This window comes from Tamandua tetradactyla, chromosome 14 (assembly GCF_023851605.1).
Source record: "Tamandua tetradactyla isolate mTamTet1 chromosome 14, mTamTet1.pri, whole genome shotgun sequence".
Classification (NCBI taxonomy): Eukaryota; Metazoa; Chordata; class Mammalia; order Pilosa; family Myrmecophagidae; genus Tamandua; species Tamandua tetradactyla.
In genome coordinates this window covers 18,270,660-18,285,930 of record NC_135340.1, presented here as the reverse complement: position 1 = coordinate 18,285,930, position 15,271 = coordinate 18,270,660, and the positions used below count along the sequence as shown (strand labels likewise).

Sequence of the window (15,271 nt, the reverse complement as noted above, 5' to 3'; positions counted from 1 at the left end):
CAATTTGGCACAAGTTCAACACTATTACAGGGGGAAATTCTGTAATTTCTAACACTTCTAACTCAGTCTGAGTAGTGCTAAGGACATCCTTCCAAAACTAGGGAGGACAAGCTTTCAACCTGCTGTTTCGGGGGGTTAAGATGTGGCCCCTCCCCTACTCCTCAGCTCCCAGCCCTCTTTACTTTTAGTCATCAGCTGAGATACCTGAACCTAATCCATATTCCTGTTAGATAATTTAACACTGGTGTTCAGGTGTCCTGGGAATGGACAGGGAATTCCAGTGAAACTGGGGCACTCTGGGAGAGGACGAGACTGGTAGAGGGGCCACCACAGTGCTTGGCTCCTGAGGCTGCAGGAGGCGGACAGAGCTGGCTTTGACCAGTAGGTCTGCAGCAATGCTCTTTACATATGGAAGATCCACTAAGCACTGGCTCCTTTTTGGCCTGAAAGGAAGGCGACCATCATGCTCATTTGACTTTTGACAATCATCTGTGGGCGGTACCTCGTAATGTTTTCTTAGGTGTAAGCCAAAGTCCACAAATTGTGTTTAGGCACCATTCTGCATTTTACAGAATGCCATAAATTTTCCTTTACTCCTCTCCCCACCTAGGCAAGAGATAAGTTTTAGGGATGAGATGATTGAGAGGAGCACCTCTAAACCAAAGTATCACAAGTTACTGATTCCTTGTGACATCATCTGTAATTCTGATTCTACTGATTTGTGAGCTGCTAAACTCGGCCAGGTTTTGTTATCACTTTTATATTCTAGCCAGTACAAAATAAGTAAATTTAGAGGTGAAATGCACTTAAACCAGGCGTTGTCAGCCGGAAAACAAGAGTCCCCATTCCTGAGCCCATGTTCTCAGGAGCTTCCAATATTATAGATGAGATCCTTTCTCCATGAAGTGTGAATTCAGCATATTCCTCTTTGCCAAAATAATTTGCTTAACCCAAAGGGATGAAAGTGACTGACGGTGGAGACCCTTCCAACCACAGGCAGGCAGCTTGCTGACATCCCCGGGCCTGAGAGCGGTATTTCCTATGCTCTAGCAGCAGCCTCCCACGCACCGGGTCTCGGGGCTGCCGACAAAACTTCGCAGTGCGGTGGTGTGCACACCGTGAGAAACTCCTCTCCGAAAGGGTTCCGTGGCTATAATGAGTGTTTCCACACGACTCTCCACCTCCACCCGAGGCTCCACCGACTCTCAGAATTATACCCTTTGTGAATTTCAGCAACCAGGGAAAAACAGGATAACTCTGCTTGTAAAAATCTGTTTAATAAATATACATCTTAGAAGTATTTAAAATACAACAAAATACACTATTTACATCATTTACAGGAGGGCAACACAAACCTTCACAGGTAGCACCTTAAGGTTTTAACCCCACACTACGAAAAGGTTAACAACACACCTGGCTGTTATACATGTCACAGGATATAACTGGATTCAGCCACTAAATCCATGGTGCTTCAGTCAAAAAGCAAAATAAATAAAATTTATCCAATTCTGGATAACCCTCTCCAAGAAAACAAACAAACAACAACAACAACAAAAAACTCTACAAAGGTGAAGCTTAATAGGCTTTCTTTGGAGTCCAAGGATTTTTCTTGTCTCACTCATAGAATTCACAAAAATAAAGGCTGATCCACCACAGTAAAATATTTTGGGCCAAGCAGTGGGCAGTGTGGTTTTATGTACACCCTTTGAATTTTTTTCTTTTTTCCTTTTTTTTAGAAAAATAAAGCTCTCCTTTTGTACAAATATACAAGTCCAGGTTCTTTTATACATGTTCCATTTATAATGTCAGCCGCTGGCCTCCAAGCACACAGTCATCATAGGGCAGCTAAAAATGAGAGGGAAGAAAAGCACATTAAACTTCCAGAACTTTAACAAGACGTTGGGAAGACAGTGAGGATTCCTATTGGGAAATAATTTAAGTCTTCTTGGACTCCATTCTCAACAACCCAAAACATAAATGAACTTTGCAGGCTGAGGGAGTTTTTCTTTAATGTTCCTCTCCTCTAAAAAGGTTAAGCTACAAACAGAAAAGACACGCTTCGGGGATAGTGTTATTGCACTCAAGTTTGAGAACTTCATTGTTGAGACTCTGTGATTAAGAGTAGCTCTCGGGGCATGGGAAGGTGACGGGCCCCTCATCTTTTTTGTGGGTGTTGAAGAAGTTCAATGGAGACTCACCTCGTCCTCTGTGAACTCTGACTCCGTGTCATAGCTCTCCTCATCTTCACTCTCTGGCAGCAGCTGAAGGTTCTCCAGGGTCAGCTGGCCCAGCTGCTGCTGTATCCGGGTGCTTGGACGGCCCCAGGTGAGCTGGTAGGGGGAGTAACCCTGGTAGGTAACTCTGTTGACGTCAGCCCCACACTTCAACAAGAGGGACACCAAGTCAGGATTCTGCAGGTCCACTGCAAGGTGGAGGGCAGTCCGGCCATTACAGGGCTCCTGAGACCAAAGAGAATTAAGAGATGCTTACAGCTGAATTTGGGATTTCTGCTTGCAAGAAGTCTTATTCAGGAAAGGGGCTCTAAAGCCGGACTCACTCCATCTGGGAGCAGGAAGCACTCACCTGAGCATTGACATCAGCACCCAAAGACACCAAGAGCTCCACGATGCCCAGGTAGCCATGGATAGAGGCTAAGTGTAGACACGTGTGACCTAGAAGAACAAAAGGAAAAAAGTTTAACCATTTGTTTCAAGCCTCACACCTCAAACAGAACCTTCCACTTATTCTTTTAAGGGACAATCAGCCATGTCTTCTAAATTTGAAGGATCTCGAATTTGGGGTCTGAATTAACATTATAAAGGCATCAAATAGTGGGTCTATTCTCTCAAACTTTCTCATGTTGAGAGTTTAGGGTCTCACCAGGACTCAGACTGTTGGCCCACCTCCCCCCTCCTCCATGCCACCCGTCCCCTGGCGGGGCAGGCCGACTCGCGTACCATTGTAGTTGGTGGCCTGCAGGATGGAGTGGAGGTGCTGGGCCTGGCAGCTCTGCGTCAGGACTCCCACGCTGGCCAGGCAGCCCTGCTCACAGGCAAGGTGCAGGGGGGTATTTCCTCGAAAGTCTCGAAGCTCAGGATCACAGCCAGCTTGCAAAAGAGCCTCAGCAATTTCTGGCTGGTTAGTGATCACAGCCAAATGGAGTGGAGTCTACAAAAATAAAAAGGAATAGAAACAGAATAAACCATGGGCCAAACCTGCAGTCAGGGTCTCCTGAAACCCCAGGCCCCTCCCAGTGGTGGGTGCTGCTCCTCCCAGACAGGCCAAGGGGCGAGGAAAACACCAGAGGCCCCAGGTGGACTCTAAATCACCCAGTCCATGGGATATGCTTTTCTCTGTTGGATATTTGCTGATTAAAATGTAAAAGGCCGGGGCCTTTAAAGATCAGTGACTGTTGGTTTAGAAAGGATTTGGTGGCAATTGTGTCAGGGCCAATTTGTCAATCCAGCTCCATCACAGGGTCAGAAAGGGCCCCGGGCTAGGCGAGCAGCGCACCTGCTGCAGGTTGTTCTGGAAGTTGAGGAACGCCAGGTCCCCCTTCACTTGGCGGATCACTTCCACCGTCAGGGCCTTCTCTTCATGAATGATGGCCAAGTGCAGGAACCTGAGGGGAAGAGAGGGGGAAAAAAAACCAGGGGGTGATGAGTGCACCGTGTGGGGCCCAGGGAGGTGCGGGCTGCGGGGGATTGCGCAAGGCCGGGGTTTCTGGAGGCCGAGGCCGCGGTGTTTTCCGCGAGGTTATTATGAGCTGAGTGTTCCTGGCAGGCGCCCAGGGACTTTCCGGGCCCCCCCTTCCTCCTCCTCGGCGGGCGCCGGCCAGACCGCCCCGCCCTCGCGCCGGCCCGGAACGCCCTGTACTTCCCCTCGGGGCTGCGAGGCGCCTGCCAGCGGGGCAGAAAGTCCTGCCCACCCAGCCCCCCCACCCCTTATGCAACCCAGGACTTCGCGTCCCCGCCGCCGCCCCGCCCCCGGCCCCGAGGCCCGAGCCTCCAGGAGGAGGGGGGAGGGGAAGGGGAGGAGGCAGAGGAGGGGGGGCGTGTGAGGAAACGCCGGAGCGCGTCGCCGAGCTGCAGCCGGGCCCGCGAGCCCCAAGCCCAGCCCTCCCCCCGCCGCGCAGACGTGCAGCTCCGAACGTTTTCGCGGTCGGTGCCCGAGCCCCGGGGTCGCTGCCGCGCCCCTGCCCTGCTGCGCCGCGGCCCCGGCGGCTCCCGCTGCAGGCCCGGCGCGCACCCACCCTCCCCACCCCGGCTCGGCCACACTTACGAGTCTCCGTCCTCCGTGAGCTGCTGCTTCCAAGGCTCGGCCCCGCGCGGCGCCTCCTGAGGCTCGAGGCGGATCTCGCGCAGCTCCTTCACCATCTGCTCGTACTCCTCGTCCTTCATGGAGTCCAGGCCGCTGTCGTGGCGGTCGTCCAGCAGCCGCTCCTTCTTCAGCCCGTCCCGGGGGCCCTCCATGGCCCACGCCTGGGCGTGCTCGGCGGGCTGGAACATGGCGCGGGTTCCGTCTCCAGGCGCGGCTCCCCAGGTGCGCTCGGCCACGGGCTGCGCGCCTCCTCGCAGTGTCGCTGGCGGCTGGGGCTGCGGACTAGCACTGTTGTGGCTCGGCAGCGCCGCCCCGGCGCCCTATAAGCGCTGGCAGGGGATTTCTCCGGGGCGGGGTCAGGCGCGGGGAATTTCCAAGCCAGTCAGACCAGAAATGAGAACTGGCCCCATTCTATGCTGGGGGGGAAAAAAAGAAGCCTAAACCCTGTGCTGGGGTTCAACAGAGAAACTCCCTGCGATGAGCCACTGGGGTCATATACAGGGAACTTTTTGATGAGCGCTGGGTGGCTGGAAAGTCCTTCTGACAAGGGCCCCTCCCCCCAGGTACTTCCCTGCAGTCTGCACTCAGTAATTCTGTCCTCTGCAAAAATCCTTCTTTCCCTGGGGTTTCCCTTGATTTATTCGACTTAGGGTCGTCTGCGCTGCGATCCCCAGGACGCAGACCCGTTGGGCGGATCCACACCGGTGTTTGCCAACCTGCAGGGCCTTTCCGTTTTTTGCTCTTTTGAAAACCCAAGAGTGGAAATGATGGCTGGGTGTAGGGATTCGCTTCCCCAAAATTCAGTCTGCGGGGAAGGGCGGTCAGGTGGTTAGGTCGCGGGCCGTACTGTGTTCCTGCCAATACCAGGAACGCTGTGCCTCTTTGCAGAGCAGAGGCATTTAGCTTTTCCTGCCTTCCCAGGTAAAAATTGTGAAAGCTTTGGCCTTAAACCTAAATACTTGGAAAGCCCTCAAATCATTTCCTTGGGACTGTTAATCCTGTTGACTGGGGAAGGGGCAAGCACTCCTGCCCCTCTTTCTGGAAAGTGCAATATATAATCATAATTCATTTGAAGTAAGGCAAGTTGTGAATCTGTGCAGGAGGAGTTATAGATTTGCTATAAGAAATAACCAGTGAGGTCTCTTTCTTTCATTTGCATTGTGCAACTGCAGGGAATAGGCCCAGAACCTTCTACTGGGTGCCTGATGGGCAATTTCCCTGGAGCATTTGAAGAAGGATGCTGAAGCATGAGTTTAGCAGCGTCTTACCCAAGGTTGGACCATAAGGACCACCACAAAAGTAGCTGCTAGCTAGCGTGTATGGGGCTCAAGGCAGCCCCAACACTACCCCGCTGGTGCCCTTGCTTGCTACTCTTGACCTGGGGGGTGACACAGCTGGACCTACCCATACAGTGTGGGTAGCCACACAGAAGGGAAAGGGATTTGGGCTCACCATCCTCTGGTTTCAACTGCAAATATAGAAACTTACTCTATCTGTCCCTATCCCCACCTCCAAGTCAGCAAGCCATAAATTGAATTCATGTGCTTATAGAATTGCCCAGGCAAAAGAAAACAGTTTAGGTCAGAGGTCTTGAGAATTAGCCCCGGGGGGGTGGGGGGGGGGTGGGGTGGGTTCTACAGTTCTGCAGAGCTTTCTGGTGATTACTGCAATCATCTTTGCCTTGACTGGCCATTACTGTGAAACTTTCCCCCTGTCCACATCTCACCCCCACCCCCAACATGCCAATGTGGGGAATCTGGGTCAATGGGGTTGAGAGAGGAAATCTGAGGGGACAAAAAGTAAAATCAAGAAATAAAGCCTTCAGAGTGGCAATGATAATATATTAAAATGAAAACTGTCAGGATAGACTACATCCTCTCTGCAGGCATTTGATATGCAAATATACAATTCTTGAGGCAAAGTGGAATAGAGACTAAAAATAGGGCATCTCAACCCCAGGCTCTGCCTCTAATTAACTGTATGTTACTTTGGTAGATAGTTAACTATTCAGTAGCATACATGCTTTTAAAATAATAAGATTGGGTTTAATGCTATTTAGGGTTTTTTCCAGCTTAATAAACTATATTATGTCGCCACAAATGCATCTCTAACCCTGATTTGTAAGGGAGACCCTAGCTCTTGGCATATTGTGGTATAAATTTTTGTAAGGACTCCAACACTTTATGTATCACATTGTTAATCCTAAAAAGAAACTGAAATAAAGAGAAATTTACCCAGACATCCCATGGTAGTTTACCTAATTTCTATCCCAATATATTAACCATTTAGCAAAGCAGTCATAGTATTAACAATTTTGAAGACACATTGTGAAAATGAGACTGAATATACTATAATTTGGAAGTTACTCGAGTATTTTCTGCTCCAACTGTTAGGTAAAACAGAGGGTAGGTGTTCCCCTAGCTGGGAACAGTAACTTCTTTAAAAAAAAAAAAAGCTATAGAAATGGCAAACACTAAATGCCCTATTTACAAAGTATATCTTAGAAGAGGATTTTTAGCTAAAGAGTTAAAAATATGAATTATAGGTCTCATATTTAGAAAGTAAAAAGAGAATTATAGGTGTCCCCACAGAAGCTTTGAACAACCAGCAAGATCTAGTGGAAAATAGTTAAAGGACTGTAGAAACAGGATGAGCACTGAATCAAGAAAAAGGCAATTTAAGAGCCTAGAATCTCTTGGTATCCTGGCTGGCCACCTTCCCAGCCCTCACCAACTTGGCTCTGAGCCAGCCCATCCTCCCAGGGCGTGGATGCTTAGTCCCAGTTTCAGAGGGAGCAGAGTTAACGCTTGTGCACATACTCAGAACCTGTAGGTCTGGCACAGTTTGGTGGTGTCCCAGAACTTGCCCTGAGCGAAGAAGCAGCATGTGGAGCTCTCCTACAACATACTATGGGCAGCCAATAAAGCCATGGACCTGGGGCAAAGGATTGCTGGTTGGAGGCTTGGGGCAAAGGTTTGCTGGCTTTAGGACATACAGAGCTGTGCCTGGGACTCTGAGGAGGCTCTTTCCTAGGGAAGAGGGGACATTGTATCTGTGTAAACAGGGAAATTCCTAGGGCCACATGACCGTGGGTAGAAAGGAAGGAGGTTGCATGCTTTGGCCTGGAGCTATTCACTAAATTCTTTGTATAGATAAGCATTGAAGAAAAAGCACTCATAGAGGTCAATCTGTAAAGACTAGGAAAAGTGTTTTCTTTTTTTTCCCCGTCTTTTATTTTTTCCCTTAGCCCTGGCATTTAAAGAAAGCTCTATCATTATGCTAGCTGGATCCAAGCTTAAGGAAATAGATGCCTCAGAGTCTAAATTCCAGTGATAACACCTTAAAGCATTAAATGCCCAGGTTCCAACCAAAGATTATAAAACATACAAAGGAATAGGAAGTGATGTCCTAGGCAAAGGAGAAAATTAAGGTATTAGAAATCATCAATGAGGATGACCAGACCTGTGACATACTAGACAAAGTCTTTTAAAAAATGTCCTAAAAATGCTCAAAGAGCTGAAGGAAAACATGAACAAAGAACTTAAAAAATCAGAAAAATGACAGATGAGCACAAAGAGATTATCAATAGAGAGATAGAAATTGTGAAAAGGAATAAAATAGAGCTGAAGACCCCAATAACAGAAATTTATAATTTCCTGGAGGGGTTCAACAGCAGATTGGGAGTGGTAGAAGAAAGAATCCATGAACTTGAAGACAATTGAAATCATTCTATCTGAGGAGCAGAAAGAAGAAAGAAAAATGAACAAAGCCTAAGGAACCTGTGGAACACCTTTAAGTCTACCAATATATTCATTGTGGAAGTTCCAGAAGAAGACGGAGAAAAAGGGGCAGAGAGAATATTCAAAGAAATAATGGCTGAGAACTTCCCAAATTTAATGAAAGACATGAACATACTATCCAAGACACTCAACAAACTCCAGATAGGATAAACCCCAATAGACCCACACTGCATTATATTATAATCAAACTGTTAAATGCCAAAGATAGTGGATTCTGAAAGCCTCAAGAGAAAAGCTATTTGTCACATATAAGGGAACCTCAATGAGATTACGTGCGGATTTCTCATCAGAAACCTTGGCAGCAAGAAGGCATTGGGATGACTTAGTTAAAATACTGAGAGCAAATAATTGCCAGTGAAGAATTCTATACCCAGCAAAACTGTCTTTCAAAAGGGAGCAGTTAAGACATTTCCAGATAAACAACAGCTGGAGGAGTTCGTCACCACAAGACCAGCACCACAAGAGATGCTAAAGAGAGTTCTGCAGCTTAAAAAGACAGGACAATAGGCAATTGATCAAAGCCATATGAAGAGATTAAGATCTCCAATGAGGGTAATGACATGAGTACATATAAATGCCAGTACTATCGTATTTTTGGTTTGTAAGTCCACTTTTTGCTTTCTACAGAATTTAAAAGGCAAATTCATAAAACATAAAGAGAAATCAGTGGTTTAAGACATAATGTAAAAACATTTCATTTGTGACAGGAACTACAAAATGTGGAGAGACAGAGAGCTATAGAAATATAATTTGTGTATATATTGAAGTTAGGTCGGTATCAAAGCAAATGAGATTGTTCCAGATTTAAGATGTTAAATTTAAGCTCCTTGGTAACACAAAGAAAATATCGGAGAATATACATACTCGTAGAGTACAGAGTGCCAGGGACAGGGAGCAGGGGAAATGGGGAGTTAATTTAAAATGTGTATAGGGTTTCTGCTTTGGGATATAAGAATGTTTTAGTAATAGAAGGTGGTGAGGATAGCACAATATAAGGAATGTGATTAATTCCACTGAGTGGTAGGCTTGGGAGTGCTTGAGGTGGAAAAGTTTATATTGTATAAACATTCCCATGATAATAAAAAAGAAAAAGAGCAAGCAACTAAAGAAACAATGACAATTAAAAGCATTACATGATCCTGGACAGGATCCGGCAAGAGAGGTGAGAAGGCTGAAAAAGAATATTATTGGGACATATGAAAAAAATGGAATATATGTTGTAGGCATTATATGAATGTTAAATTTCTTGAACTTGATAACTGCACTTAGGGCAGATACATCAGTGAATACCCTTGTTCTTAGGAAATGTCCAGAGCAGTATTAAGGATTCAAGAATCTACACTCAAGTGTTCAGAAAATGGACTGATAAGTAGATAGGTAAAATGATGGATAGATAACTTTATTGTCAATGTGATAAAATGTTAAAATTGGTGGGTCTGGGCGGGCCGCGGTGGCTCAGCGGGCAAGAGTGCTTGCCTGCCATGCCGGAGGACCCCGGTTCGATTCCCGGCCCCAGCCCATGTAAAAAAAAAAAACAAAACAAACAAACAAAATATAATAAAATAAGAAAATGTTTAAAAGATGTTTCCCTTTCTTCCTCCCTTCCTTCCTTCCATCCTTCCTTCCTTCTCTGTCTTTCTCTCTAAAAAAAAAAAAAATAAATAAAAAATAAAAAATAAAAAATAAAAAATAAAAAAAATTGGTGGGTCTGGGTATCTAGGATGGAATAGGGACATGTTGGAGTTCTCTGTATGGGGTTTGAATTATTTTTTCTAAGTGTTCTGTTAGTTTGAAAGTATTTCAAAGTATAAAGTTAAAAAAAAAAAGCATGCATATGTGAAAAGTATCACAGGAATAAGTCTTCTAGAATCACTTTCTTTGTACTGCCTTGTGTGGTTTTATATTCCTGATGGCTCTCCTGACCTGGGGGTCGTTATTTCTGACCTAATGATAAAAGTTAGGCCCAGGAGTTCCCTGATTTGTCACGAAGCTTTTTGAAATTTGAGGAGGTCTTGGGTTTGGTGAACTGTCCTTACGGTGGGGATTCCCACAGAGATGGCTTTTGTTTTCCTACAGCCCTGGGAGACAGTGTTGAATAATGCGATCCACAGTTTTTTTCCCCTTCACATATAGCTCTATACAGTTTAAATAAACAAATATTGCAATGTGGGTAAAAAGGGACACCCTTGGAAATGAGAAAACATGAGCAGATGGGGCAGAAGGAGACAGGAAACGTGTCGTTTGCATTTTAGGAAAACCTTAATGGACTCTTAGACACGAAGAATTCTCCGCACTTCATTGTCAAACATTTTAGCCAACCTTGATCATTTTAAAAATATTAAAACCTTAGATAACTAATTTTCAATGTAATTTGGCTTTTTTTCCCTTTGTAATGCAGAAGGCCAAAGAATTAACATGTCACACTTTGACGTTGCTTTGTAGTTTAGCCCAAGTTGAATCATAGGGAATGCCAGGGTGGCCGTGATGCCCCATGGCTTCATTGTGGGAAAAGAAGCACCACCAGGGCCCCATGCAGCCACTGGCATTTAGTGCCCTCTCCCTGGGTGGGCAATACACAGGGCAAAAAAGGCTGAATCTTCTACCCAGTGTGCCCAGTGGCCCAGCAGCTTGAAGATTTTCTGTAAGTTCAGTCAAATGGTCCAACATCTTCAGCTTTTCTTAACATCATGGTCAGGGTGGCCTATGCCAATTGTCCTAGCTAGTTTAAACCTAAAATGCTTTGGCCCCAGCACATTGAGTTCCTGAACCAGGCTAATCATTGCTCAGTGCAGCCAGGTTTGAAGGGAGGGGAGCCGTGACATCTCAGAGGAGACCTGAAGGGCAGGTGAGGCCAGTGCATTCCTGATGGCCAGCTCTGCTGTGAAATACTGAATTGATGTTCTGGTTCCAACTTTAGGCTCTATCTTCTTTCCTGCCACCTGGTCAGAAAGCTCCTACATCCCCTCGGAACCTAGAGTCCCCAGGCTGTGGATTTTCCCTCCCAGAAGAGCAGCTGTCAGAACGTTCGTTCACAGTAAATTGAAGGTAAGACTGCCAAAAACTTCAATGTTCTCTTCGCTAAAGGTTCTGCAGTTTAATGAGAAGCAGAGCTTTAAGGGGTCTCCAACTCAAATACCTGCCCGAAGAGACCAGGCAACTTTCATAGCTGACTGAAGTAAGCCATGTACATCTAACAACTTAAACCAGAGAATTCATGTCCCTCATACTCAGTTCAGATGATTTTTGACATGTGGGCTTTGAGCTTGGTGCTAAGCGTCCATTGTTAAAGAAAAACTCAGGCAAAAAAAAAAAAAAAAAAGATGTTGATGTGAAATTTTTCTATTTTTAAAACATCATGAAAACCAAACAAGGTGTATTTTTGCATCTTTTGACAGATATACCCCGTAGGCCCTGAGGTCACAGCCTCTCTTTCAGACAAGGTATGATGTTTTAGTGACGCTTTGGGGGTGGGCACCCACCTTCGCTGTCTTAAGTGGGGTCTCTGCTCCCCCAGGTAAGGGAAGGCTGGAATTGGAGAGCATCAATCCAGGAAGCGTGGGTCTGCTCTGACAGGTGGGGCTGGACTTAGAAGTTCTAAATTCTGCAGAGTCATCCCTCCCCAAAAGCAATTTTTAAAAACACTAAACTATAAAAAAAAAAAGGGGGGGGGGGAAGAAAAGAAAGGGTAAGAAGTCCAACAAAGTTCTGATTTCTTGCGGGAAGACTTCTTAGATTTTTTTCTTTAAAATCGAATTCTTTCAATCATCACCTTTGGCGGTGCCCTAACCACATGCCCAGCCAGCTGGTTGGGTAACCTGCTGCAGGGGAGGGAGGAGGCCTGCACGTGTCACCCTTGGCCAAGATTCCTGGCTCTCCCTTTTCACTGTTTGTTGGCAGTAACCAGGTAATGTTTGTAGGTGTGTAGGATCGTTCATGTTCTGTTTTGTCCGGGGAGGAGCAGTTGGATCAGGAAGAGGGTGGAAGCTTAATAGAACGTTGCTTCCCCTGTAAGGTAATATGTTTGCTATTTTGTCTTGGGTGTAAATTCATCCGGAGTTTATCGGGGTACCAGGAGACCTAGCACTGAGGCAAGTTGCACACAAAACCTTGGCAGATATGGGGCCAAATAATATGAGGTCCCTATTCATGGACATCTCATTAGGTGAGGGGCTTATAATACCTTTTAGCATCAGGAACTAGGTCCATCAGCAGAAATTAAGGTAGAGGAAGTGAACATCCCCCCCCCCCCCCACTCTGTTCTAAGGTCTTGGGAATGTTTATATTTTTTATTTTATTATTTTATTTTAAAAATTTTATTAATAAAACCAATCAACATCCAATATGAACATTTTTTTTATCGCATAGTTGTATAGTCACCATCATGATCATTTCTTAGAACATTTGCATCAATTCAGAAAAAGAAATAAAAAGAAAACAGAGAAAAAATTCATACGTGCCATACCCCTTACCCCTCCCTTTCATTGATCACTAGCATTTCAATTGACAAATTTATTTTAACATTTTCTCCCCCTATTATTTATTAATTTTTAATCCATGTGTTTTACTCATCTGTTTGGGAATGTTTTAAGGCAGAGGTGAACAGAATCCGAGCTGCTAAAAACTTGCTTCAGGATACACATGGAGAAAAGTCAGGAGACTTGGTCCTCATCTCTTTCTTGTAATCACTAAGACTATTTTCTTTCCAAATTCCCATTTAGAGCCTTCGTTCACTGGATAGCGCCCAGATTGCTGGGTTAACTACTAGAAATTTAGATTTATCTCTGAACTTATCTCTAAAGCTATTAGTGAGAAAAGATACCTATAAAAAATATTGGCTCTGAAAGTTATTCTTATGCTGATTTTTAAATAATGGAAGCAAGTGAGAGATAGAGTAAAAAGAACCACAAACAGAAGCCCATGAACAGAGAAAGGGGGAAATTGACGTGGAACATTTTTTCTTTATTATCAGGTATCAGCTGTCAGAGTCCAGTCCCATGACTGTGACATGTTCCTTCTGGATAAGTCACAGAGTTGCCCAGGAATGCTCATCATTTCCTATATTCCAGGGCTGTCTATAGGCCAAAGTTCAGGGATTATTTTACCAAGAACACTGGGATTTTTTAAAAAGCATAGTAGATTGATGCATCACCAAATCTTTAAACGTGAATATTTGAAGACTGGCCCAATTTAGAAAAGGAGTTAAAAAATGTGAGAGGGAATAGGGGTACCTACTGATAGGAATCCAAGAGGATAGGGGAATCTGGGTGGGGGTGACAGCAAGGGGGCAGGTGTTATAAATAAACCGGGATGAATGTGATAATGAAGAGCGAGCAGGGACGCACACACAGAACCTGGTCACTGTTGGTTCTACTGCCCCGAATGTCTCAGACCTCCTTACAGGCTGTCAGAGCATCAGGAAAGCATTAAGCCGGATGTTTGGATGCGGAGGTAGAAGGAAGGGTAGGGAGTCACAGAAGAAAGAGAGGAGGCTACCCACGGAACAGCATGAGGCAAGTGCATTAGGTAGACGCCACAATGGAAGTAAATTTTTCCTTCACGAAAGGCAGAACAGAATCCAAACCCAAGATGAGAGCACAGTATGGATAGTACTGTCTTCAGTGACATCTGCTGGCCATCTGTAGAATAACTTTTTCTAAGGAATCACATTTTAAAGTGTGGCACTGAGACTGGACATTCAGGTGTGACTACAGTGTGTCATTTATTACAATCCCAAGGGAAATTCCTTCCCTGCTCCGCCACCAAATCCACTTTGAGCATTTTTCTCCTGCAGTCTCTGCACCCATCTGTTCAGTTCATCCTGCTTTTATAATGACTCCCAGCCCATCCCCTTTCATTTCCACTGTCCCCATGTTAGTGCATACTCTACCATACTCTTGATTTGTTATTTATGCATTATACTTACTTGGGTCAGCACTATGTTCACAACCATTCTGTTCAGTGGTGTTCTAGTTTGCTAGCTGCTGGAATGCAATATACCAGAAACAGAACGGCTTTTAAAAAGGGAAATTTAATAAGTTGCCAGTTTACAGTTCTAAGGTCAAGAAAATATCCCAGTTACAACAAGTCTATAGAAATGTCCAATCAAAGGCATCCAGAGAAAGATACCTTGGTTCAAGAATGATGAAGTTCAGGGTTTCTCTCTAGTGAGAAGGCACATGGCAAACACAGTCACAGTTTCTCTCTCATCTGGAAAGGGACATGGTGAACATGGTCAGGATTCCTCTCTCATCTGGAAGGGCACATGGCAAACATGGCGTCATCTTCTAGCTTCTTCTCCTGGCTTCCTGGTTCATGAAGCTCCCCGGGAGACATTTTCCTTCTTTGTTTCCAAAGGTCGCTGGCTGGTGGACTCTGCTTCTCATGGCTGCATTGTTCTCTGCTCTCTCAGAATCTCTTTCATTCTCCAAAATGTTTCCTTTTTATAGGACTCCAGAAACTTCTCAAGACCCACCCAAATGGGTGGAGACATGCCATCACCTAACCCAGCTTAACAACTACTCTTGTAAATCACATCTCCAGGGAGATGATTTGATTACAGTTTCAAACATACAGTATTGAATAGGGATTATTCTGCCATTTTACAAAATGGGATTTTGATTAACACATGGCTTTTCTAGAGTCCATACATCCTTTCAAACCAGTACAAGTGGGTATCGTTATCTCAGAGTTTTAGTTTTCTAAAGCTGCCAAAACACAATATACCAGAACTGGGTTGGCTTTTACAATGGGGATTGATGAACTTACAAGCTTACATTCTGAGGCTGTGAAAATGTCCAAATTGAGGCATCAGCAGGTGGTGCTTTCTCCCTAAAGCCCAGCTGCACGTGTCATGGATTCTGTTGTCACGTGGCAAGGCACAAGGCACGTGCCTTGTGCCTTGTGCCTTGCCGGGTTTCGTTGCCTTCAGCTTCCGGCTGCTCTGTCTGTGGCTTTCTCTCACAGCTTCCATGGCTAAAGGACCACAAAAAGAGGATTGAGATCTAGCTGCATGACAAGGTCTTAAGATACTACTCAACAAAAGAGAGCCTACTTGCAATGGGTCCATACCCACAGGAATGGAATAATTTTACGAACATGATTTTCAGGGGTCCATAAAACCTCCAAACCATCACAGTGTTTTAAGGGAAACT

At 45.2% G+C, this 15,271-nt stretch overlaps 1 protein-coding gene across 1 annotated transcript; it reads right to left on the bottom strand.

Annotated features, from left to right (window-relative positions):
- Positions 1 to 1,256: 1,256 nt before the first annotated feature.
- Positions 1,257 to 4,609, bottom strand: NFKBIA (NFKB inhibitor alpha). Its single transcript, XM_077126944.1, has 6 exons — positions 4,282 to 4,609; positions 3,514 to 3,622; positions 2,958 to 3,168; positions 2,584 to 2,672; positions 2,199 to 2,459; positions 1,257 to 1,845 (listed from the first exon to the last, which is right to left on the bottom strand). Exons 1-6 carry the CDS (start codon positions 4,506 to 4,508, stop codon positions 1,798 to 1,800), a joined length of 945 nt encoding a protein of 314 aa, XP_076983059.1. The 5' UTR covers positions 4,509 to 4,609; the 3' UTR covers positions 1,257 to 1,797.
- Between the last annotated feature and the right edge of the window lie 10,662 nt (positions 4,610 to 15,271).